A 27,314-nucleotide genomic window follows, 5' to 3' on the forward strand; every position below is an offset into this window, starting at 1 on the left:
TCGCTCTTCTAAAGGGGAAAAATCGTTATAATAATAATAATAATAATAATCAATAAGCTGACTACATGATAATTCTTCCAAAATGTGGTCACGAATAATTCTCTCCACTCTCGCTTTAGTATTGCGAGGGTTAAGTAGCATACTCTGGTACCGCGCGCCTCGGAATTTGAATGAGTGGACGTGTTTGTTTCCTTGTGACTCCGTTGTTCGATCTTGTTGTATTCGTTCTGTCCTCCTTTGGTCGTGTCCGTCCTCTCCCGTTGTGTTGTTGTTCGCGGGCCTCTCCGCGGGTCCCGCCGCGCTTTCCGTCATTGCTACCCCGCGATCGTCCCGGTCGCAGTTACAACACTTACTCTCCCTCAGTAAGTAGAAACAGAAGGTGTGGTACAATAAGTAGCAACGTGGGGAAGGAGACAATTCCGAGGTTCAACACTACTGTGGTACTGGCAGGGCTATACGTACATGACGTGCGAGTCCTCGTCGGCAATTTATGTTTTAAAATTTTGAAAAATTATTGTTTTACATTAGTGCTTCTACCAGATTCCCCATAAGTTTTAAATTTTCAAGTTGAACGTAATAGAAAACTTTAGGTCTTTGCAGTAGATGCCACTTTTCCTAGTGAAGGTCGTATTCAATATTTGCAGTTTGAGGGCCTCTCTTACGCTCAGTATCTGTTTAAACAGTATGTTGAGAGAAAATGTCTGTAGCAATGAACGTCATTTGCATTTTTATACATTTTTTTTCTTTTTTTTTTTTGCGGTGGGCAAGGAGTCGGTTGCACGCGTTACTGACAATGCGTTGATGTTGCTAAGAGAGAAATAAGCGGTATTTTCAGGTTCTGGACTCTGAGGACACATCGGTACCTATTTTTCAAGTTTGTTGTTAATAAAATTCAACAAAAATTGATCAATTTTTTTGAAACGTTGTTTTAATGTGGGCTCGAATCTCTCCCCCTCCCCGCCCCCTTGGTAATGTGCTTCATGGAAAATGGTTTGGTATTGCTAAGGTTAATAAAGTTAAAACTGCATTTCACACGGAATACATTCTGCCGCTACTGTTTGGAAGCTCACCGAACAAAAAGATTGACTGAATGAATGCAACTGACACGAACGTGCCCGCCCTCTTTGTATCCGACTACAATTCGCGATTAGTCTACTCTTTGCGTTGGGATGTAGTTGGAGAATCGTTGGAATATTCCCGTTCTGAGAGCTACTCGACACTTTCAAACCATAACGTTGACTCTTTTAAAGTGCAACTGTTCATAATAACGTTTGTAATAACAAGGAGTGGACATAATTTTCGCGAGTCTCAAACGGATTTCTTATTGATGTTCTAGGACTGAAGCAACTGCATGGACAGTCGTTGGAGTGATGGCTATGTTAGCAGCTGGTGGATACGGTTTCTGGAGGTACAAAGTCGCCCAAAGAATGATACGTAAGTATCCTACAAAATGTCTCTTTACTAGAGGATGTTGAATTTATATCTGCATCTACAATTCGCACACCTCCTTAACGAAGTGAAACGGATGTTAATTTGTGTACCTCTATAGTTTTCCCTCTTTCCTAATCTATTCGCGAATCGTGCTCATGAAAACTGTTGGTTATTTTCCGTATCAGCTCAAATTTCTTGGATATTACCATTATGTATGTCAGAGAAAGTAATACTTTCCCTAATTTTTCCGAATTTAAACAGGAAAGTCCACTGTGATGCACAACGCATCACCTGTAGTGCCTGGAGAACTTGATGAACATCTCCATAACACACATGAGCTTACTAAACGAATCCGTAACGAAGCGTGGTGCTCTTCTTTGCACCTTCACTGTCACGTCTACTGCTGCTATCTGGCACGGTTTCCTCACGGGCGAGTAAAGACAGGAATCAGGCGAATTCGTTTTTTGTTAAAATACTTTTCCCGTGCGTGAGTTACACCTCTTTATAATTGTGATACTGAATCTCAATCTGGCATCTGCTATCCTACTCGTTTTATATGGTCGATTCAGTTTTCGTCGGTACGGAAGCTAATATTTATTTGCGCCGATGATCAACTGCCAGTCTCTGCAAAAGTGTAGCTCCTCTCCGGATTAATCTAGAATTTTCTGGCGTTGTAACCTTCCTAAAGACAACAACACTATCCGCGAACAGCTTCAAGGAACTTCCGATGGTGCCCACCAGAGCGTTTATATATTCTGTGAACAATAATGACAAAAACCTAAGAATTACCAATTTGGTAATGAGAGAATGTGTGTGTGTGTGTGTGTGTGTGTGTGTGGGGTGGGAGGGGGGTGAGAGTGAGAGGGGCGCCGGCCAGGGTGGCCGAGCGGTTCTAGGCGCAACAGTCTGAAACCGCCGCGACCGCTACGGTCGCAGGTTCGAATCCTGCCTCGGGCATGGATGTGTGTGATGTCCTTAGGTTAGTTAGGTTTTAGTAGTTCTAAGTTCTAGGGGACTGATGACCTCAGAAGTTAAGTCCCATAGTGCTCAGAGCCATTTGAACCATTTGAGGGGGGCGGCAGTAAAAGTTATAGAGGGAGATGAAGGCTTCAGTACAAATGGATGAAAGTTGCAATAATTATGCAGAAATGAAGAGGCTTGCATAACACAGACTAGCGTGGAGAGCTGCATCAGACGAAAACACTGCCTCGGTCTACTTCCGATATTACTTTTACATACGACGATTTCGCCCCGTTCAGAACAATGTCTTGAGTTGAGTTCAGTGTGCTACTACGTTCTGAATTCAGTGGTAAAGCTTTTTCCAGATCCCATTCGCTAAGCGACAGTGCAGAACAGCGTGATACGCCTTCTGGAGGTCGCGAAAGGTGGTATCTACCTGGTCGTTGCTATCAGCAGCTCTCTGGAAGGAAGAAATACGGAGGTTTAACGTAGCTTGACGATGATGTCACTAGGGACGGAACACAAACTCGGAACTGGGGGAGGAACAGGGCAGGAAATCGAAACCATCTCAGCATTCGCCTTAAGTGATTTGGAGAAATCACGAAAACTCCAAATCTGCAAGGCCGGACGAGGGTTTGAATCGCTGCCCACAGAATAACGCTCCTGTGTTTCATCACGTCACCAGGTCGGCCCTATGCATCTCACGGATAATGAGAGCAAGTCGAGTTTTACAAGGTACCTTTATTCGTACGGAGGAGATTTTCGGCCTACAGAAAAACTAGCATAAAACGTGGTGAATAATTCTGCTACAATGCGACATTAGCGGTACAAGCTTGCAATTGTACACATTTGTTTGACGACTGCTTTTGAAATGTGTAATAACCTCTGCACCTTTCTTCAACCGTTTGGAGTTCTTCATTGATTCAGCGACTGATGCTAAACTGTTACTAGAAGGGGAGAAAATAATTAACTGCATTGTAACTAGAATAAACTACGTTAAAATACTCAGTTAAATATAATTTTCATTTTCAGTTATCGACAAAGTATGAGATGTGTTCAAAAAACAGCGAGAGTTTTTTGTCTACACCACTGTTACCTCCTTTAAAATACACTCCTGGAAATTGAAATAAGAACACCGTGAATTCATTGTCCCAGGAAGGGGAAACTTTATTGACACATTCCTGGGGTCAGATACATCACATGATCACACTGACAGAACCACAGGCACATAGACACAGGCAACAGAGCATGCACAATGTCGGCACTAGTACAGTGTATATCCACCTTTCGCAGCAATGCAGGCTGTTATTCTCCCATGGAGACGATCGTAGAGATGCTGGATGTAGTCCTGTGGAACGGCTTGCCATGCCATTTCCACCTGGCGCCTCAGTTGGACCAGCATTCGTGCTGGACGTGCAGACCGCGTGAGACGACGCTTCATCCAGTCCCAAACGTGCTCAATGGGGGACAGATCCGGAGATCTTGCTGGCCAGGGTAGTTGACTTACACCTTCTAGAGCACGTTGGGTGGCACGGGATACATGCGGACGTGCATTGTCCTGTTGGAACAGCAAGTTCCCTTGCCGGTCTAGGAATGGTAGAACGATGGGTTCGATGACGGTTTGGATGTACCGTGCACTATTCAGTGTAGGAGATCGCTCCCCACACCATGATGCCGGGTGTTGGCCCTGTGTGCCCCGGTCGTATGCAGTTCTGATTGTGGCGCTCACCTGCACGGCGCCAAACACACATACGACCATCATTGGCACCAAGGCAGAAGCGACTCTCATCGCTGAAGACGACACGTCTCCATTCGTCCCTCCATTCACGCCTGTCGCGACACCACTGGAGGCGGGCTGCACGATGTTGGGGCGTGAGCGGAAGACGGCCTAACGGTGTGCGGGACCGTAGCCCAGCTTCATGGAGACGGTTGCGAATGGTCCTCGCCGATACCCCAGGAGCAACAGTGTCCCTAATTTGCTGGGAAGTGGCGGTGCGGTCCCCTACGGCACTGCGTAGGATCCTACGGTCTTGGCGTGCATCCGTGCGTCGCTGCGGTCCGGTCCCAGGTCGACGGGCACGTGCACCTTCCGCCGACCACTGGCGACAACGTCGATGTACTGTGGAGACCTCACGCCCCACGTGTTGAGCAATTCGGCGGTACGTCCACCCGGCCTCCGCATGCCCACTATACGCCCTCGCTCAAAGTCCGTCAACTGCACATACGGTTCACGTCCACGCTGTCGCGGCATGCTACCAGTGTTAAAGACTGCGATGGAGCTCCGTATGCCACGGCAAACTGGCTGACACTGACGGCGGCGGTGCACAAATGCTGCGCAGCTAGCGCCATTCGACGGCCAACACCGCGGTTCCTGGTGTGTCCGCTGTGCCGTGCGTGTGATCATTGCTTGTACAGCCCTCTCGCAGTGTCCGGAGCAAGTATGGTGGGTCTGACACACGGGTGTCAATGTGTTCTTTTCTCTATTTCTAGGAGTGTAGTTCCCGTTAGAAATTATACACTTATGCCAGTCCAGTATGAAATATCCAAAAACACTTCTGGAACTAGTTCTGGGATAGCTATTGGAGCAGTGCAGCAAGATAGGCAGTCGCTTGTACCCTGTTGAGTGCCAAAATGGATGGGTCAAGGCTGCCATGACTGCAGGGGAGGGGTGGCAGAGCCGATCTTCTAGTGATAAGTGCGGCAGTGGCTTTCCCACCTCGGCATTAGGCGTTCTACGGTTTGCCTAGTGATATTAGAGTCCGTCGGAGATGAAGCTACAGTAGTTAAAGACACGCACTCTTGCCCAGTGACTCGTCCTAGCATTGGCCTCTGGTGTTCATGTTCTAAGGGTGTGGTGAGGCGTCGATGTCGCAGCCCACGGGGAAGACGCAACGCTGCAGTGGATTGGCTGGGCGGTAGTGCGGCGGCTCGGCAATGCTGACGCACCAGTAGAGATGGGGGATCCGCTCTTGAACTAATGCATAGAGTTGCATCTTTCAAAGGAGTGAACAATCAGTGATTCAAAAAAAAAGAACCGTAGCTCCAAACGTTTCCCACGGCAGAGAGAGAGAGAGAGAGAGAGAGAGAGAGAGAGAGAGAGAGACGGAGCATATCAGCAGCGCCTCTGCTGGTCAGAGCACAGTGCACGCCACACAACACAGCCAGCGCCGGCCTCTGCCCTGCTTCTACCTTGGCTGCCTGCATTGTGCAGTGCCCCATTGGATTTTGTGTTTCACATATGCCGTGCCGTCTCTGTGCGTCGTCTGCCGCTTGCAGTGTCTGGCGCAGCGTAACTTCGCATCGCACTCTGTCGGCGATCATTTCAGTCACACGTCCTGCCCTCTGGGCAGTTGATGCGAGCAACAGGACAGAGAGCCACCTAGTGGATAACATAGGAACTACTTGCAACAACCTGCTCGCAAGGGAACGGACGATTTGTCTCGGAGCGGGTGAGTTCACCGCTCCCCCCCCCACCCTCGGAACTCGCCAGCTCAACGCTCGCCCCACCGTCTCGACTCTAGCCAGAGCGTGAGAAAAGCGACTCAGGTGTCACTCTGGTCTCTGCGGTCTCAGCTCATGCAGTAATACAGCTCGCGGCTCGACCTGCTCGACTCAGCGCCTCTGCATCGGAGTTCGTCTCTACTGGATATTGTTCTTCGTAGTAATACCGCTATGTATATTACATTATTATGTTATGTATACATCAATTGTTTTTATTTTATTTTTCTTTGTTTAAACTGATTAGATTAGGTTCCTGACGACTCCTCTTACTATAGGATTTTTATTATGGACACTCGAATTTACGCTTTAATTACGAGCGAACCGATAAACGTATCGCAAAATGTGATACACCAATATTTTCCTTGTTTTATTCTGCGTAAGGCTATATGCAGCACTTTCGTTTTACAGTCAAATTTATATTTTTTTTTTCTTATTCTGGTATGGATTTTGCGATTTTAGGCGTCTTCGGAAGGAAACGTTCACTTTAAAAATATATGGCTTGCGATGTATTTGTATGAGGTTAATGAAATTTTAATACATTATAGCCAAATATATTGTTAATGTAAATCTCAAGTTACAACATTTTCCGATCACCCAAAAAAGCACGATAGTGCAAAATAAATCAATAATCCAAAACTTTGTCATATCGTGGAAATTTCAATAAACAATACAAAATTCTTACTCATTATCTGTGTTACTTAAAAATAGGATCAAATAAGATCAAAATACAGGTATAGTACTGGAATAAACCAAGTTTAAAGGGCAATGTGCCTTCCATTTATTTTCTATTGTAAATGAGTGGTGAGTCATGAAAAAGAGCTAATTCATTTCAGGGAGTGAACAGTTCTGATCCAATCTCTGAAAAGAACAGTTTTACCCATCTCTACGCACCAGGAGCTGAGTCATCAGTTCACGGTCACAGCCCCTAAAGCGGCGGCTGTCGCAGGCCAGTGGGGAGGCAAAGTGGCTTGGCGCTCCAAACCGCGGATATTGGTGAGCAGGTTGTGGGGTGTTCACAACCCGCTCGTTACAGTTGCCAGTTCGAACCTCTGCACGGTGGGTCCAGCGGTATGTGTAACAAAACAGCACCCTAGTGACTGTTCGGCTGTCTGGCAATTAACGAATGCAGCGCTGGTTGGCATGCTGCTGCATCGACCCCTCATTACCAGAACCTCTGCTGCACCTTGGCGTAACATGTGGCACTTCGGCGAACTGGCTGTGTCCTCAGCCTTGTGCCGCTCCCAGATGATAACTGGAACACAGTGTCTCGAATTTCTTTAACGTTGTGGTGTGCTGCAAGACCTCTCTACAGGATGAGTTTTTAATTTCATGTGAAACGATGGCTTTTTGAAGCTTTTGTTATTTTTTGCTTCCGACTGGGATGAATGAGCCTTAGTTTCGATTATGATGATGACGTTTGGTTTGTGGGGCACTCAACGGCACAGTTATCAGCGCCCGTACAAATTCCCAACCTTTGCTCAGTCTAAACTCGCCACTTTCACGATTGATGATGAAATGATGAGGACAACACAAACACCCGGTCATCTCGAGGCAGGTGAAAATCCCTGCCCCCTCTGGGGATCGAACTCAGGAACCCACGCTCGGGAAGCGAAAACGCGACCGCGAGACCACGAACTGCGGACCTTAGTTTCGGTGTCAAATTCGTACACCCATGTTTGAACACCTGTTATGACATGTTCCAATAGCTGTGCATCGATCTTCATTTCATCTAACGACCCCTGTTTTTTGTTCAATATTCAACAATTTTGGAACAAATCTGTAGATCTGCGCTATCTCAAACATTTTTCACAAAATTCTTATACACTTGCTTACTTGGTCATTAATTAAATTCTATTCCTTATGGAAGGTAGATTGTCTCGTCCTCTCTAAAAATTCCATATTCCTGACCAAACTGCATCTAATTACTTACTTGGACTGTGTCTTTTGACTGATTTCCTTTTATGAACCTACTGATACGTCTTTGAGCTAAAATGACGCAAGGTGTAGCGCAAGTAGCTGTGGAGTGGAAGGGGGGACCCCAAAACATGCAGGGGCAGCAGCATTCATTGTTATACACTCCGTATTTAAGTTCAGAGCACGATTAACAATCACTCGGTGTAACTGGCTGTAACGACGACAGTAAATAACATTTCATATAGCAATCAGTCAGAATTTCAGCAACTGATATCATCCCTCAGGGAAATAAACACGGGTACTCAGTCAGCTCTTTTATGCCAAAATTACAGTAAAATTGCGTTTCATATACAATATTAACTTCATATTGCACAGGAAATTTACTGGCAAACCATAGTCGTGCTGAGACTGCACTTAACCGCACAGGCTCAAATAATGAATGTTCTTCCTAGACAAATAATTAAAGGGCATAAAATTCCTCTAAAAATGTAAACGCAAATACATAACAGAATAATAAAAAATTAAATACCCCTAAACAATGGGGCCAAGTAGTTGTCAATTTCCCCAGCACATGACCAAGTTATAAAGGATAAATTTAAAAATAGTTTTGCTCCTGCGAGGCAATTAAATGTAACTTCTCCAAAATTTACATAAAGCGGAAATACAGAAATACGAGGGTTGCCCAGAAGGTAATGCGCCGCATTTTTTTTCTTAGACGAAAACAACGCCACGAATGCGAAACGTTACTTATGTACAGGGCTATTACAAATGATTGAAGCGATTTCATAAATTCGCTGTAGCTCCATTCATTGACACATGGTCACGACACACTACAGATACGTAGAAAAACTCATAAAGTTTCTGCCGCCAGAGCGGTCGAGAGCGCAGAGACAAAATGTCGACAGGAGCCGAGAAAGCGTATGTCGTGCTTGAAATGCACTCACATCAGTCAGTCATAACAGTGCAACGACACTTCAGGACGAAGTTCAACAAAGATCCACCAACTGCTAACTCCATTCGGCGATGGTATGCGCAGTTTAAAGCTTCTGGATGCCTCTGTAAGGGGAAATCAACGGGTCGGCCTGCAGTGAGCGAAGAAACGGTTGAACGTGTGTGGGCAAGTTTCACGCGTAGCCCGCGGAAGTCGACGAATAAAGCAAGCAGGGAGCTAAACGTACCACAGCCGACGGTTTAGAAAATCTTACGGAAAAGGCTAAAGCAGAAGCCTTACCGTTTACAATTGCTACAAACCCTGACACCCGATGACAAAGTCAAACGCTTTGAATTTTCGGCGCGTTTGCAACAGCTCATGGAAGAGGATGCGTTCAGTGCGAAACTTGTTTTCAGTGAAGATGCAATATTTTTTCTTAATGGTGAAGTGAACAGACACAATGTGCGAATCTGGGCGGTAGAGAATCCTCACGCATTCGTGCAGCAAATTCGCAATTCACCAAAAGTTAACGTATTTTGTGCAATCTTACGGTTTAAAGTTTACGGCCCCTTTTTCTTCTGCGAAAAAAACGTTACAGGACACGTGTATCTGGACATGCTGGAAAATTGGCTCATGCCACAACTGGAGACCGACAGCGCCGACTTCATCTTTCAACAGGATGGTGCTCCACCGCACTTCCATCACGATGTTCGGCATTTCTTAAGCAGGAGATTGGAAAACCGATGGATCGGTCGTGGTGGAGATCATGATCAGCAATTCATGTCATGGCCTCCACGCTCTCCCGACTTAACCCCATGCGATTTCTTTCTGTGGGGTTATGTGAAAGATTCAGTGTTTAAACCTCCTCTACCAAGAAACGTGCCAGAACTGCGAGCTCGCATCAACGATGCTTTCGAACTCATTGATGGGGACATGCTGCGCCGAGTGTGGGAGGAACTTGATTATCGGCTTGATGTCTGCCGAATGACTAAAGGGGCACATATCGAACATTTGTGAATGCCTAAAAAACTTTTTGAGTTTTTGTATGTGTGTGCAAAGCATTGTGAAAATATCTCAAGTAATAAAGTTATTGTAGAGCTGTGAAATCGCTTCAATCTTCAATCATTTGTAATAACCCTGTATTATTTGGAGTTTCGTGAGTGAGCGCGCCAAGTTACCGTCACTTCCGACAGATAGCGTAGCTGCAGGACAGTTCCAAAATGGCGTCTGTAGGTGATGTACGTTACAAGCAACGTACCTTCATTGGATTTCTTACTGCAGAGAAAGAAAGTATGGGGAATATTCACAAATGCTTGTGCAAAGTCTGTGGATAATCCGCTGTCGACAGAAGTACGATTAGTCGCTGGGCACGGAGGCTGAGGTCGTCAGAAGGTGGTTTGGAGGAGTCCACGATTTGCAGCAGTCGGGGAGACCGTCCACGGCTGTCACACCTGACTTGTTGCAACGAGCCGATGTTCTCATTCGCGAGGACAGACGCATTGCGAGTCGGCAGTTGGCGCTGCGTCTGTCAGTGAGCAAAGGAAGTTAACACAGTGAAGCACTGGCTGCACCACCAGGACGAAGATTGGTATCGACAGGGCATACACGCCCTTGTTTCGTGTTGGAGGAAGGCCATAGAACGGGATGGACATTACGCGGTAAAGTGGGGTGTGTAGATAAAACACCATTCTTTCGTGTGTGTAATTCTCATTTTGTTCAATAAAGAATTCTTGAAGAAAAAATGCGGTGCATTACTTCTACCCTCATAATACAAAGATCAACAAACGTTACCACTAGAACCAGCCAGTCTCAAAGGCAAACAATTATCTTGTCTAAATGAGTCTAAATACTGGACATAAGACTTAATTTTTTACGATTTTCCAGGCCAGGGCAATGTTGTTGTTGTTGTGGTCTTCAGTCCTGAGACTGGGTTGATGCAGCTCTCCATGCTAATCTATCCTGTGCAAGCTCCTTCATCTTCCAGTACCTACTGCAACCTACATCCTTCTGAATCTGCTTAGTGTATTCATCCCTTGGTCTCCCTCTACGATTTTTACCCTCCATACTGCCCTCCAGTGCTAAATTTGTGATCCCTTGATGCCTCAGGACGTGTCCTACCAACCGATCCCTTCTTCTAGTCAAGTTGTGCCACAAACTCCTCTTCTCCCCGATTCTCTTCAACAACTCCTCATTAGTTATGTAATCTACCCATCTAATCTTCAGCATTCTTCTGTAGCACCACATTTCGAAAGCTTCTATTCTCTTCTTGTCTAAACTATTTATCGTCCACGTTTCACTTCCATACATGGCCACACTCCATACAAATACTTCCAGAAACGACTTCCTGACACTTAAATCTATACTCGATGTTAACAAATTTCTCTTCTTCAGAAAACACTTTGCTTGCCATTGCCAGTCTACATTTTATATACTCTCTACTTCAGCCATCATCAGTTATTTTGCTCCCCAAATAGCAAAACTCCTTTACTACTTTAAGTGTCTCATTTCCTAATCTAATTCCCTCAGCATTACCCGACTTAATTCGACTACATTCCATTATCCTCGTTTTGCTTTTGTTGATGTTCATCTTATATCCTCCCTTCAAGACACCATCCATTCCGTTCAACTGCTCTTCCAAGTCCTTTGCTGTCTTTGACAGAATTACAATGTCATCAGCGAACCTCAAAGTTTTTATTTCTTCTCCATGGATTTTGATACCTACTCCAAATTTTTCTTTTGTTTCCTTTACTGCTTGCTCAATATACGGATTGAATAACATCGGGGAGAGGCTACAACCCTGTCTTACTCCCTTCCCAACCACTGCTTCCCTTTCGTGTCCCTCGACTCTTATAACTGCCATCTGGTTTCTGTGCAAATTGTAAATAGCCTTTCGCTCCCTGTATTTTACCCCTGCCACCTTTAGAATTTGAAAGAGAGTATTCCAGTCAACATTGTCAAAAGCTTTGTCTAAGTCTACAAATGCTAGAAACGTAGGTTTGCCTTTCCTTAATCTTTCTTCTAAGATAAGTCGTAAGGTCAGTATTGCCTCACGTGTTCCAACATTTCTACGCAATCCAAACTGATCTTCCCCGAGGTCGACTTCTACCAGTTTTTCCATTCGTCTGTAAAGAATTCGCGTTAGTATTTTGCAGATGTGACTTATTAAACTGATAGTTCGGTAATTTTCACATCTGTCAACACCTGCTTTCTTTGGGATTGGAATTATTATATTCTTCTTGAAGTCTGAGGGTATTTCGCCTGACTCGTACTTCTTGCTCACCAGATGGTAGAGTTTTGTCAGGACTGGTTCTCGCAAGGTCGTCAGTATTTCTAATGGAATGTTGTCTACTCCGGGGGCCTTGTTTCGACTCAGGTCGTTCAGGCCTCTGTCAAACTCTTGACGCAGTATCGTATCTTCCATTTCATCTTCATCTACATCCTCTTCCATTTCCATAATATTGTCCTCAAGTACATCGCCCTTGTATAGACTCTCTATATACTCCTTCCACCTTTCTGCTTTCCCTTCTTTGCTTAGAACTAGATTTCCATCTGAGCTCTTGATATTCATACAAGTGGTTCTCTTTTCTCCAAAGGTCTCTTTAATTTTCCTGTAGGCAGTATCTATCTTACCTCTAGTGAGATAAGCCTCTACATCTTTACATTTGTCCTCTAACCATCCCTGCTTAGCCATTTTGCACTTCCTGTCGATCTCATTTTTGAGGCATTTGTATTCCTTTTTGCCTGCTTCATTTACTGCATATTTATATTTTCTCCTTTCATCAATTAAATTCAATATTTCTTCTGTTACACAAGGATTTCTACTAGCCCTCGTCTTTTTACCTACTTGATCCTCTGCTGCCTTCACTACTTCATCCCTCAGAGTTACCCATTCGTCTTCTACTGTATTTCTTTCCCCCATTCCTGTCAATTGTTCCCTTATGCTCTCCCTGAAACTCTGTACAACCTCTGGTTTAGTCAGTTTATCCAGGTCCCATCTCCTTAAATTCCCACCTTTCTGCAGTTTCTTCAGTTTTAATCTACAGTTCATAACCAATAGATTGTGGTCAGAGTCCACATCTGCCCCTGGAAATGTCTTACAATTTAAAACCTGGTTCCTAAATCTCTGTCTTACCATTATATAATATATCTGATACCTTTTAGTATCTGCAGGATTCTTCCATGTATACAACCTTCTTTCATGATTCTTGAACCAAGTGTTAGCTATGATTAAGTTATGCTCTGTGCAAAATTCTACCAGGGCAATAGAAAACCAAATTATTCAAACATTCAATTTGAGGGCGAATCAGCCAAGCACAATGGGATTGAAACATATTAGTTTGCCCTTTCAGTCTCAATTAGTACTAATGACTTTAAAAAAAATATAGCAAAATTTCTCAGAATATAAAAATTTAGGTCGCGGCAGCAACAGTAAAGTAGCTCAATCACTCTCGCCTCCACGCTAGATACCGTGACGGCGCCACACGTAAGAGACTGCTGGCGGCAGAAATCCAAGAACCCACTTCTATAACAGACTAACATTAGGAATAAAGTGGCAACAGAGTGGATCAAATGCAGTTACAGAGATACACAAGAAAATAGAACTATCGGGCTTTGGCGGTAACCTAAGAAAATCGAGGGCGGGAGCAGACACAAGCGTTGCGAGCGCAGATACGTGGCAACGAGTCACGCAAACGTAATGACACGAATACACAGGCGCAGCGCAATGGCTAAACAGCGCGAATAAACCAACAGGACAGACCGGTATGGCAAACACAGGAAAGAACTCAGAGCTACTTGCAAGCAACACATGTATTCACGCCAAAGCCCGAATTCGAAAATTTATGGCAAAATTTAGATTAAAACATTCAAATTCACTCTTGCCATTTCAAAAATAGCACTTTAATGTAAAACTGATAGACCTCTGGTAAGAATTCATCTCGCGTGACACAGATTTAAATCTGCATGGACAGTAACCCCCATTTAGTTTAGCAAGTACCCTTATTGCAGAACATACCCTCACTCATGTTGCCTACCCTGCCCATTTTATAGCTGCTAGGAACTGTAATTCATTCATAGGGTAGCCATGCAATAACGAGACCAGTCAGGAGTGGTCGTTAATTCAACAAATTAACACAATGACGATAGGCAGCTCACTACCGTAGTTTAGGACATCGAGTTCAGTCTAAATTAGGAACAAGACATCCAGCAGCAGCACGTGGTCGCATTAGAGATTCGAAACATAAAGGGCTTACAAGGTGTGACAATGTATCTTAAATACGTTGCGCATGGAACATTAAGCTCTCGAAAAGAGTTGAGAAAAGAGTTCTCGGTGCGAATAACGTCCTCCAATCCTTTTTGTTATTGGGTCATGCTAGCAAGTAATTGATCTGATATTACACTTCCCCCCTCCCCCCCCCCTCCCCCCCTATCCCAGGAGTTCGTTGTTGATGTAAGTAGTATGTCTGAAACGAAACATGTCATGTTCAGTGTATTGTGTCACAATCTGGAGGATGATAATCATTTGAGTTTCCGTCAATCTCAATTTTCGTGGCACTAGGCGGACCACGCTCTGTGTGTCGAGTGGTTCGCAGTGGCCGCGACATGCTTGCTTGCATCACTAAACTCACGTTTCCCTCTTGTGACGTAGCGCGCCAAAAAAATTTCACGTACAGCTGCGAGAAACCAAACGCGCCGCAACTGTTATTGCAGTTCTTGTCATTGTCGTTATTACTGATTGTCATTAAGTTGAACATTTGAAGCTGTTTGTGCTTTAATAGACTTTCGTTTAATAAAATAGGAGGAGTCGGCTCTGCCCCCGTACTCCTAGTTGTAACGTTTTCTGCTATCAGATTACCGCCGTGTATTTCATTGTCGTATGTGTTTTCACTGGGTATGTATTTTGCATCACAAATCTCAGGCACCTGAGCTGCTAGTCATGTGTCATTCCTAAGCTGTTGCTTTGCTGCGTTTAATTTCTTTTTTGTGTTACCTATCTGATCATGAAACTGAGTTTTGACATTCCGTTGCGATTTAGACAAATCTTGTGTCAAAATTTGTGGTACAAGTCCAAATTCATCTTTAACTGGTTGTGCAGAAATGCTCTGATCTGAATACGCTTTCTTAATAGTTTGCTGCACGGCTTTCTGTATTTATGATTCTCATCTTCTGTAATTTGTTCGTCCTTTGCCTTCAAAAATTCATCTAATTTCCTTTCTGATCAGTGGAGAGATCCTCTAGTTGGATTTCAGCCTGTTGAACGGTGCATTTCAAAGTTTCTTCTTCTAGTTTAAAAGTACTAAGGTTTTCAGTCAGTTACTTTTTCGAGTGCAGGGCTGTCAATTTTTCGGCCCAATACTGGGCTAAGTCAAAAGCTTCAGGCTTGATTAGCCAAGGGTCGTCAAGGGATCAACGTGCAGGACAATTTAGATATGTTACAAGATGTTCCATGTTTTTTATTTGTCCACAGCCAATTTTTCCTCAGATTCAGCAGTAATTGTAATGGTGGTTTTCAAGTTTTAGATATCGTTACTTATAGAACCTAGATAAGCTCGCAACTCGTTGGTCCTATAACTAGCAATCTCAGTTTTTAACTGTTCAGTCTGATTTTTGACCTTCTCATTAATTCTTGCGACCTGGATAGTCAAATCGTCTTGTTGCTAATTCATACCTTCCTGTTTCTGATTCGGACTGGTTGCATCACTAGCCAAGGCTCCTGGTTTTTGTAAAATTAACGTGATAGGATTGACAGGTTTCAAAGGCGAATTCTCCGTCTGGTATCTGATTAGACTCAGTTTCTGTCTGAGAAGAAGCCATTACCCTGCACTGCTGACGCTATTTGTCGAAAATGTTATTTATCGTAATGCAGCTAACATGTAAACAGCTTACAGATGGTATCTCCGTGCTGCTCAACACTATCAAATACTTCTTTGCCAGACAAAAGCTAATCGTTACTACAAACTGCCCGGGCCTAATTAAGAATATCCGCCATTCTGTGGCCGGTTTTTATAAAGTACACAATAATTGCGTATTAGTTACCAATATTACTACCGACTAAATTTTCTACTCTTAAAGTCTCAAATAAACAAATTTTATAGCTACAGAAAGCAGGACTAGGTGGGATGAGCGGTATGTTATCTTACTTTGTGTTGTAGCCTTTAACACTGATGTCTTTGCAAGCATTTATTAATTGCATTATTTCCTTATTTTTACAATCTTTCCTTTAATTTCGTTACTAAAATCCAATAAATTTCGTTCCCTTTTAATTTTATGAGCTTTTCGATATAAGAATGTACGAGAGCTGCGTTACAAGAAAAAGGCACCTACAGTCATGAAATAAGCAAATTTTGAAATAAAATTACATTTGGAGCATATTAATGATCTATTTTGATAGCCGTACGAGCGGTAGCCAGTTAACTCACTCTAATTACAACTGGGTGAGCTAAACTGACGGAAGGTCTACGGATTTAAAATATGTAAAACGCACGGATAATTCCCCCGGAATAACTGGCTTGGCTTCGCATTTTCGTGACCGTGAAGATTTAGATTATATTAAGTGCGCTAATTTGATCAGTCGTAATTTTTTAATGAAATGACGTGCAAGTTCTAAGCAATTACTACAATTGGTGGCTACCTCGGTGAGAGTGCCGCAATGGCGCCTAAACAGTTATCGTTCAGGCCGGTTATTCGCGATCGTGCAACAAGACTCATTCAGAGTTCCACCTGAGAACGAGCCAATGGCACATTAAAGAGATTTATGTTAAGAAATAAACAATTATTATCACTTATATGAGTTTACAATGGTACATACATCTTAACAGACCAATGGCAGGACGAGGAAATCCAAAGAAGGTGAAAGACAGACAAAAGAGAGGTCACATCAAAAAGATATTGCATTAAGTTGGTGCCTAAATTCGTAGCGTTCTTGTTTTGCATGTAGGTATTCCGATCGCTATGGTTTTATTTATCGATTGTCACTTTTTCATTGTACTCCACTGTTGCTATATGAATTTACATACTGTCGTTTTGTCATTTGGAGGTAGTGAATGGATCTGCGGACGCTAGAAAATGGAGTGTTACGTTGAGAAATCGGAACATTTCCTACGTATCCTTTTGTTTAACAGAGAGGTGACAGCAGCGGAACAGCCAGAAACATCTGCGCCGGGTTGGGGATAATGCCATTGGACAAAACAAGGCAAGAAAATAGTTTTCTCTTTTTAAGGAGGATCGTTTTGACATTAGTGACTCCACGTTCAGGAAGACCTTCGGGGTTTGATGAAAATCGTTTAAACGCTTTAATCCACAATGATCCAAGTCAATGTACTGTGATGAACTGTGATCATTCCACCATCGTGTGATGTTTGTATGCAACGGGGAATGTTCGAAAATCTGGTATATAGGTACTGCGTGCTCTAAGACAAAATAACAAAAATCAGTGGCTCACCACATGCGCACCTCTGCTTGTTCCTCATCAATTGGCTCGTGAACAACACCGACCGCTCCTACCCTGCATCATTATTGGTGACGAGAAATGTTGCCTTCAGGCTAACGTAAGGAAAATAAAGGAATGGTTGAGCTCAAACAACGCAGCGACTCGCCGTACAAAGACCTGCGTGTATTCACAAGAAATAACTTTATGCATCTGGTAGAACAGCAGTGGTGTGGTGTACTACGGATTCATTCAACGAAGGGTAACCATCACTGCTGACATTATAGTCTACAACTGAGACGTCTTGCAGGCGCAATCCAAGAACGACCAGGAAAACTGCGTGAAGTGATGCTACTCCACGATTTTGCTCGCCCGCATTCTGCTAGACTGACAAAAAAATGAGAAGTCACTCTGCATCCGCCTTATTCAGTTGATCTTGCGCCCTCAGATTTTCACCTTTTCCGCTCTCTGTCTGACAGCCTTCGAGGAACTTCCAATCCGGATGAAAATGGTTTCCGAACATGGCTCGACGAATTCTTCACTTCAAAACCGCGTATAATTTCTACAGTGGCGGAATCGAAAAGTTATCCCAGAGTTGGCAGACTGTTGTAAATAGTGAAGGAGAATATACGAGGCGTGTTTTTTAAGTCAGTACCGTTTTGAAATTAAAAAAAAGACGTGCTAAGATATCTCAATATTTACAGTTTTACATGAAAGCCTGTACCTTAATCTACTTTTCTACATAATTTCCGTCAATATTGAGGCACTTGTCATAACGTTGTATCAGTTTTTGAATACCCTCCTCATAGAAGTCTGCCGCCTGACTTGTTAACCACTGCATCACGATTGTTTTGACTTCGTCATCGTCTAGAAGACGCTGACCGCCCAGGTGTTTCTTCAAGTGCAGGAACAGATGGTAGTCACTGGGCGCAAGATCGGGGATGTACGGAGAATGATCTAGAGTTTCCCATCGAAAAGATGTGATGAGATCTTTGGTCTGATTCGCCAGATGCGGAATACCCTCCTCATAGAAGTCTGCCGCCTGACTTGTTAACGATGCCCTTGTTCAACTTCAATGGACTGTTGCTTTGATTCTGGTGTGACGTCGGCCACTTATGTTTCATCGCCCGTAACAATTTGGCTTAAGAAATCATCACCGCCGTTGTGGTACCGCTCAAGGAAAGTCAATGCACTGTCTAAACGTTTGGTTTTGTGCACATCCGTCAACATTTTCGGTACCCAACGTGCGCACAATTTCCGGTAATTTAGCTGCTCGGTCACAATGCCATACAAAACACTACGAGAAACATTAGGAAAGTCATCCCGCAAGGAGGAAATCGTAAAGCGTCTGTTTTCTCTCACCTTATTGTCCACTTCCTGCACCAAACTTTCATTAACGACGGAAGGACGCCCACTCCGTTGTTCATCATGCACATTTGTGCGGTCATCTTTAAATGCTGTCACCTACTTTCTTACCATTCCATCACTGATAATGTTTTCTCCGTAAACTGCACAGATCTCACGATGAATATCGATGGCTTTTAAGCCTTTAACACTAAGAAATCTTATAACAGCCCGTACTTCACAGTCGGTGGGACTCACGATTATCGGAGGCATCTTAAACACTCAGTACACAAGGTAAACAAGGAAGAATGAGACTGTAATGGCGTCAGTGGGTAGATTAAAGTACAGGCTTTCATGTAAAAACAAAATTATTGAGATACCTTAGCACGTCTTTTTTTTAATTTCAAAGCGGTACTTACTTAAAAAAACACGCCTCGTATTAAACTTACAGAGAAACGCTACGAACTTAAACCTAAAAATTTATACGCCTACTTACTTAAAAAAACACGCCTCGTATTAAACTTACAGAGAAACGCTACGAACTTAAACCTAAAAATTTATACGCCTTCCTGCAGATTTTGAGACACAATGGATTCATACTCCGATGAGCCAAAACATTATGAACACCTGCTTAATAGCTTGTTGTTCTGTCTTTGGAACAAAATAAATCACTGATGCTACCTGTCACGGATGCGACAGTGTGTTATAGGTTTGTGGAGATACGACGCATTAGAAGCCTACACAAAGGTCATGTAATTCGCGTAAATAACGGGCCACTGATTTTCGTTCGCGGTGAAGGCGCCGTATAGCGACCCAGGTGGGTTGCATAGAATTTACATCAGCCGAATTTGGTCGCCAAAACATCAACGTGACCACACTACAGTGCTCCTCAAACCACTGTATTTATACAGCTGAAAGATGACATCGCCGTCAGAGTCGGGGAAGGCAACAAGCACGCAGGTAGTTCGCAGGTGGCACGGTGTCTTCGATCACTACCACACGTCCCGTGCAAGCTCGAAAGAATGTCTATCGTAGCATAATACTGCTCCCACCAGTCTGCTTCGGTGGCGGTGTGCACGTTTCGAGCCGCTGTTCTCCTGAATGGCCACATTTGTGGAGAAGACCATCGATCAGAAATACACTCCTGGAAATGGAAAAAAGGACACATTGACACCGGTGTGTCAGACCCACCATACTTGCTCCGGACACTGCGAGAGGGCTGTACAAGCAATGATCACAAGCACGGCACAGCGGACACACCAGGAACCGTGGTGTTGGCCGTCGAATGGCGCTAGCTGCGCAGCATTTGTGCACCGCCGCCGTCAGTGTCAGCCAGTTTGCCGTGGCATACGGAGCTCTATCGCAGTCTTTAACACTGGTAGCATGCCGCGACAGCGTGGACGTGAACCGTATGTGCAGTTGACGGACTTTGAGCGAGGGCGTATAGTGGGCATGCGGGAGGCCGGGTGGACGTACCGCCGAATTCCTCAACACGTGGGGCGTGAGGTCTCCACAGTACATCGATGTTGTCGCCAGTGGTCGGCGGAAGGTGCACGTGCCCGTCGACCTGGGACCGGACCGCAGCGACGCACGGATGCACGCCAAGACCGTAGGATCCTATGCAGTGCCGTAGGGGACCGCACCGCCACTTCCCAGCAAATTAGGGACACTGTTGCTCCTGGGGTATCGGCAAGGACCATTCGCAACCGTCTCCATGAAGCTGGGCTACGGTCCCGCACACCGTTAGGCCGTCTTCCGCTCACGCTCCAACATCGTGAAGCCCGCCTCCAGTGGTGTCGCGACAGGCGTGAATGGAGGGACGAATGGAGACGTGTCGTCTTCAGCGATGAGAGTCGCTTCTGCCTTGGTGCCAATGATGGTCGTATGCGTGTTTGGCGCCGTGCAGGTGAGCGCCACATTCAGGACTGCATACGACCGAGGCACACAGGGCCAACACCCGGCATCATGGTGTGGGGAGCGATCTCCTACACTGGCCGTACACCACTGGTGATCGTCGAGGGGACACTGAATAGTGCACGGTACATCCAAACCGTCATCGAACCCATCGTTCTACCATTCCTAGACCGGCAAGGGAACTTGCTGTTCCAACAGGACAATGCACGTCCGCATGTATCCCGTGCCACCCAACGTGCTCTAGAAGGTGTAAGTCAACTACCCTGGCCAGCAAGATCTCCGGATCTGTCCCCCATTGAGCATGTTTGGGACTGGATGAAGCGTCGTCTCACGCGGTCTGCACGTCCAGCACGAACGCTGGTCCAACTGAGGCGCCAGGTGGAAATGGCATGGCAAGCCGTTCCACAGGACTACATCCAGCATCTCTACGATCGTCTCCATGGGAGAATAGCAGCCTGCATTGCTGCGAAAGTTGGATATACACTGTACTAGTGCCGACATTGTGCATGCTCTGTTGCCTGTGTCTATGTGCCTGTGGTTCTGTCAGTGTGATCATGTGATGTATCTGACCCCAGGAATGTGTCAATAAAGTTTCCCCTTCCTGGGACAATGAATTCACGGTGTTCTTATTTCAATTTCCAGGAGTGTATTATTCATACTCCCAGGTGACCCACGGTCCAGTCCCCGCTGATCCAGTGTCCACTGCAATAGTAACTGACGATGTCGTTGGGTCAACACGTGAACTCGTATGCGTCGTCTACGGTGGAGCACAATATTCATGAATAAGCGCTAAATGGTGTGTTCAGAAACACGTGTGAGTGCACCAGCATTGCGCTCTTTCGCCAGAGGTGCCACAGATCGCCATCTACCCTACTTTGCCGAGAAAACCTCCGAACCCCACTCTCCGTGAATATTCGTGGACGTCCAACCATTTAGCTACAAGCGGTAGTTTGAGGGCTCTCCTACCACTGTTCATAGACGCTCACGAGTATAGCACATGAGCATTCGACCAGCTACACCGTTTTCGAGATACCCGTTTACATGCTCCAGATAATAATAATCTGCCCTTTGTCAATGTCGCTTATCTCAGTGGGTTTCCCCATCTGCGACCCGTATCTTTGCTGGAATGACTACCCAGCCGTCTCCGCTCTGCTTACGTACTTCCTTACCGCGTCACGTTCTCGCAACGCCACCAAGCGGCATGCAACCGCACGGTGGGCAGTGGTTCAAAAAAATGTTTCAAATGGCTCTGAGCACTATGGGACTGAGGTCATCAGTCCCTTAGAACTTAGAACTACTTAAACCTAACCAACCTAAGGATATCACACACATCCATGCCCGAGGCAGGATTCGAACCTGCTACCGTAGCGGTCGCGCGGTTCCAGAGTGTAGCGCCTAGAACCGCTCGGCCACTCAGGCCGGCTGGGCAGTGGTCATAATGTTTTGGCTCATCAGTATATTTTATTAATAAGACTCCTTTCTGTGTTATTAATGGCTCAGTGCTAATTAATTCATTATTTTTCTGAAAGTAATTTTGATAGTACAAGAAAAACAAGAAAAAAACACTGACATGTCATTATAGCTTGCACAATGTACAAGGAGGGGCGACACTTGGTCACCGGCAACGTTCGTAAAGAACATCCTGGCTTATGTCCACGGTAACCCGAATGAGTAACCCCAAGTCATGGTACGAGAAAACCCTCATAACGTCACAGAACCTCCTCTGGTGCACATTGCGGGTTGAACGCCTCACTGAGCCATCGGTGCAATCGACGCCTCGTATCCTTTGAAAAGAGGCGAAATAGCGACTCATCGGATCACGCAGCACGCCTCTAGTCACTTACTGTTCAATTTGTGTATTATGTGGCCCACTGACACTTTCGGCTTGATGTGCCGTTATGAGCAATGTCATTCTGCGACTTCAAATGACAAATCCCATCGGGATGTTCGCTCGGAAACTGTTAAGATGGATTTTCACACACCGACAACAGCTCCTGTCGCTTTTGAAACCGATTCTCATTGGAAAGGCGTGACACCCGACTTCAGTCCCTGTCGAATAGTATCTTTTTACAAGTAGTGGTCTTACGCTGTGTTATATGAGGTGTCACACCTCATAAAGTAATGAGACTGATGTGAAAAAAATGTTGCTTACCGTTTTAGTCAAGTTTAGTGTTGTCTCCTTCAGAGTAGTTCCCTTCTGATTGCACACACGCGCTTCTGCCATTGATGGTAATATTTCTGGAACTCATCTTCTGTAATATCCTCCAAGATCCTCGTCACAGCATTTTGGACATCTTCTGTTGTTTGAAAATGGTGTCCCTTGAAAAAAGTCGCACGGAGCGATATGTGGTGAATAAGGTGGGTGTGGTAGTACTGAAATTTGTTTTGAGGTTAAAAATTGCTGTACTGACAGAGCAGTATGGGACGGCGCAGGAACGTGATGCACAATCCAATTATCAGCAATGTTGGCACGGACACGAAGAACTCTTTTACGAAGTCTTTCTAGAATTTCTTTGTAGTAATATTGATTAACTGTTTGTCCAGGAGGCACCCATTCTTTATGAACAATTCCCTTGGAATCAAAGAAGCACACAAACATGCATTTCACTTTTGACTTTAACATGCGAGCTTTTTTTGGTCTGGGTGTACCCTTTGAGCACCCTTGTGAAATTTGGCGTTTTGCCTCCGGATTGTACTGAAAAAAACCAACTTTCATCACCAGTGATAACGTCGCTCAACAATTCTGGATTGATTTCCGTTTGCTCTAACAGATCGGCTGCCACATTTATCTGTGTTTCTGGCTGTTGTGGTGTGAGATTTTTGGGGACCATTTTTGCACAAATCTGTCTCATACCAAGATCTTTAGTTATTATTAGACGAACCGTTTCTCGATTGATGTTCAGTTCTTCTGCAATCATTTTCACGGATAATCTTCGATCAGATCTTACGAGTTCAGCACCCTGGCCAAGTTGACACTCGTCCGTGAGGTTGATGGTCATCCACTGCGATCTTCATCTTCAACATTCGTTCTGCCTTCACTAAACATTTAATCTCAATGAAAAACTTGAGCTCTTAACATAACCTCCTCTCCAAAAGCCGTCTGAAGCTTACCGTAAGTTGTCGTCGCGTTTTCACCGAATTTAACGCAAAAGGAAATGGCATACCGTTGCGCAATATTATGCGGTTCCATTTCCATGACGAGAGACACAAACACGTGTTAACTTATTACAGCACAACTCACGACTGAGCAGTTGCATCGATGTGTCACTTGGACTAGAAGCAGCTTATAGATCAAGGTCAAAGATATTGTGCCTAAGGAAGCCTGCAGGGTTGCCACATCTTGCAAAGAAAATCAGTCTCATTACTTTATTGTCGCACCTCGTATAGCAGTGAGTGACACATCATTCCTTGCAGACACACTGGACTGTCCCGCCAACAAACCTGGCAATTTCGTTCAGTGTGCTGTCACCAACACGTCCAAATACGATGGCTTCTTTCTGACATTCTGGCACGCATCCTCTGCGAAACCATCTTACTGCGTTGAGTCCATACAAGTGACTGGCATGTACGAGGTGTGTCCAGAAAGTAATGAAATTTTTATCACCAATAGATTTATCGCAGATATTGTAACAAACCTTTAATATTATTCGGAATAGTTCCCTTGGGCATCTATACGCTTTTTCAAGCAGCTTTGGAAGGCTTCAGTGGGGATTTCAGCAAGGACCCTTGTCACGGCTCTTTGAATGGCCTCAGTCGACCCAAAACGTATTCCTTTCAGGGCGGTCTTGACCCTGGGAAGAGAAGGAAGTCGGCTGGAACCACGTCTGGACTGTAGTGAGGTTGCGTGTGGCAGCGTTGACAAGCTGTGCTTCGGCAGCCACTGACGGACGTGCAGAGCGATGTGGCTTGGAGCGTTGTCGTGGTGGAGCTTCCAGGTAGTGGGGGACTTGCTTCCTCACTTGGACGACCTTTTTTTGCAGTTTTCCCAGCACATGAACATAGTAGACAGCGTTCACGATTAGGCTTCGAGAAACGAACTCCCTGCAGCCCACACCTTTGGCGTCGAAAAAGACAATCGACATCGTTTTCAATTTCGACTTGCTCATTCTTGTTTTTTTTTTTTTCGGTTTTCGGGATCCCGATGTGTGCCACTCGCGGCTTCGACGCTTCGTTTCTGAGTCGTACTCCAAATACCACGTTTCATCCGCAGTGATGACACTGCCCAGAAAAGAAGGTTTAGTTCCCATTCATTCGAGAAGTTCAGTCGCAACAATCATCCGGTGATTCTTCTGATCGTCCGTCAAAAGTTTGGGAATCAGCTTGCCATAAACCTTCATACGCAATTTATCCGTCACGAGTTCATGTAGAATTGTTTTGGAAATGTTGAGAGTTTCTGCAATCATCCAGACTCTCAACAGATGGCCAGTATTTAACAGATCACGCACGCGGGCCATTGTCGTCGGTTGTGCTGACTGACGGCCGTCCAGCGCGGGGTTCGTCGACCACCTCTTTCCGTCCTTTCTTCTACATCTACATCTATATTTATACTCCGCAAGCCACCCAACGGTGTGTGGCGGAGGGCACTTTACGTGCCACTGTCATTACCTCCCTTTCCTGTTCCAGTCGCGTATGGTTCGGGGGAAGAACGACTGCCGAAAAGTCTCCGTGCGCGCTCGAATCTCTCTAATTTTACATTCGTGATCTCCTCTGGAGGTATAAGTAGGAGGAAGCAATATATTCGATATCTCATCCAGAAATGCACCCTCTCGAAACCTGGACAGGAAGCTACACCGCGATGCAGAGCGCCTCTCTTGCAGAGTCTGCCACTTGAGTTTGCTAAACATCTCCGTGACCCTATCACGCTTACCAAATAACCCTGTGACGAAACGCGCCGCTCTTCTTTGGATCTTCTCTATCTCCTCCATCAACCCGACCTGGTACGGATCCCACACTGATGAGCAATACTCAAGTATAGGTCGAACGAGTGTTTTGTAAGCCACCTCCCTTGTTGATGGACTACATTTTCTAAGGACTCTCCCAATGAATCTCAAACTGGCACCCGCCTTACCAACAATTAATTTTATATGATCATTCCACTTCAAATCGTTCCGTACGCATACTTCCAGATATTATACAGAAGTAAATGCTACCAGTGTTTGTCCTGCTATCATACAATAAAGGATTCTTCTTTCTATGAATTCGCAATACATTACATTTGTCTATGTAAAGGGTCAGTTGCCAATCCCTGCACCAAGTGCCTATCCGCTGTAGATCTTCGTGAATTTCGCTGCAATTTTCTAATGCTGCAACTTCTCTGTATACTACAGCATCATCCGCGAAAAGCCGCATGGAACTTCCGACACTATCTACTAGGTCATATATATATATATATATATATATATATATATATATATATATATATATATATATAGTGAAAAGCAATGGTCCCATAACACTCACCTGTGGCACGCCAGAGATTACTTTAACGTCTGTAGACGTCTCTCCATTGAGAACAACGTGCTGTGTTCTGTTTGCTAAAAACTCTTCAATCCAACCACACAGCTGGTCTGATATTCCGTAGGCTTTTACTTTATCAGGCGATAGAGCGGAACTGTATCGAACGCCTTCTGGAAGTCAAGGAAAATGGCATCTACCTGGGAGCCTGTATCTAATATTTTCTTGGTCTTGAAACGTCCCCTTTCATCAATTATTCATGACTGTGCTTAAACTGACACACAATATTTTTTTAGCGCAACGCAATCTGACTTTCAGATATCCCTACAAAGGAATGTCCCTGACTAACATTAACCTGTACCTTTCACAAATCACTTACCTCACAAAAATCTTCGTTACTCAAGCTACTGCAATACAGCGAGCGCCACTACTGCCAGCTAAATAAAAGATTCAAACTACAGAAGGCACTAACTACTGATAGGGATAGTTAGCAAATGAAAGATATTAATAGAGAACAAACAATGTATTTACCTTAATATCATCAAAAGTCATAATATATATAGGAGTTCATAACATCCATTCTTACAAATTTCAAATCTCCGCCATTTCTATCCCCACATACACCACTGCTGGCGGCTCACCTCCAACTGCGCAACGCTACGCGCTGTTCACATCCAGCTGCCGCTGCCCAACACTACAATGGCAGACAACAATGCAAACTAGCCACAGACTGCACACAGCACAGCCAGTGATTTTTATACAGAGAGCGCTACGTGGCGGCGGCGTTACCAATATACGAACCTAAACAGCCTACTTACAGTCTCATGAACAAATAAAGCGAGTTGGGTCTCACACGATCGCTGTTTCCGGAATCCACGTTGATTCCTACAGAGTAGACTCTGGGTTTCCAGAAACGACATGATACGCGAGCAAAAAAACATGTTCTAAAATTCTACAACAGATCGATGTCAGAGATATAAGCCTATAGTTTTGCGCATCTGCTCGACGACCCTCCTTGAAAACTGGAACTACCTGTGCTCTTTTCGAATCATTTGGAACCTTCCGTTCCTCTAGAGACTTGCGGTACATGGTTGTTAACCACCGCGAAGCTTGCGAATACGATAGACTGCTGTCCCAGTATGCTTGCACGGTCAACCGGTGGCCTCCGCAACAGATTTGTTCAGTTTCGAACAAAACTTGACAGCATAACGTCGGTCGAGTGACGATTCCATCGCGTTTCGAGATACAGGCAGTAGGGATTGTGGTTATCGCTGAAACAACCAGTTTCGGGTTACACCGGTTCTTTTCGTCTCCAGTTTAAACTGACTGTTAAAGCCGCTCGAAATAAACGGTTTCTGAAATAACCGATTTTCGGTTTTCTATTGCTGTTACGTAGTTCCAGTAATAAACGTAGGCATCGAACCAAGATTGAAAAAAGTT

At 44.7% G+C, this 27,314-nt stretch overlaps 1 protein-coding gene across 1 annotated transcript in view; it reads left to right on the top strand.

Moving 5' to 3' along the window:
• LOC126088114 (uncharacterized) overlaps positions 1-27,314 on the top strand; it is a 101,584-nt gene that overhangs the window by 69,577 nt on the left and 4,693 nt on the right. Inside the window, exon 3 of the mRNA XM_049906213.1 lies at positions 1,337-1,434. Within this exon, the coding sequence (XP_049762170.1) occupies positions 1,337-1,434 (98 nt within the window). The remainder of the gene's footprint in view (positions 1-1,336; positions 1,435-27,314) is intronic.

Source organism: Schistocerca cancellata, chromosome 6 (assembly GCF_023864275.1).
Source record: "Schistocerca cancellata isolate TAMUIC-IGC-003103 chromosome 6, iqSchCanc2.1, whole genome shotgun sequence".
Classification (NCBI taxonomy): domain Eukaryota; kingdom Metazoa; phylum Arthropoda; class Insecta; order Orthoptera; family Acrididae; genus Schistocerca; species Schistocerca cancellata.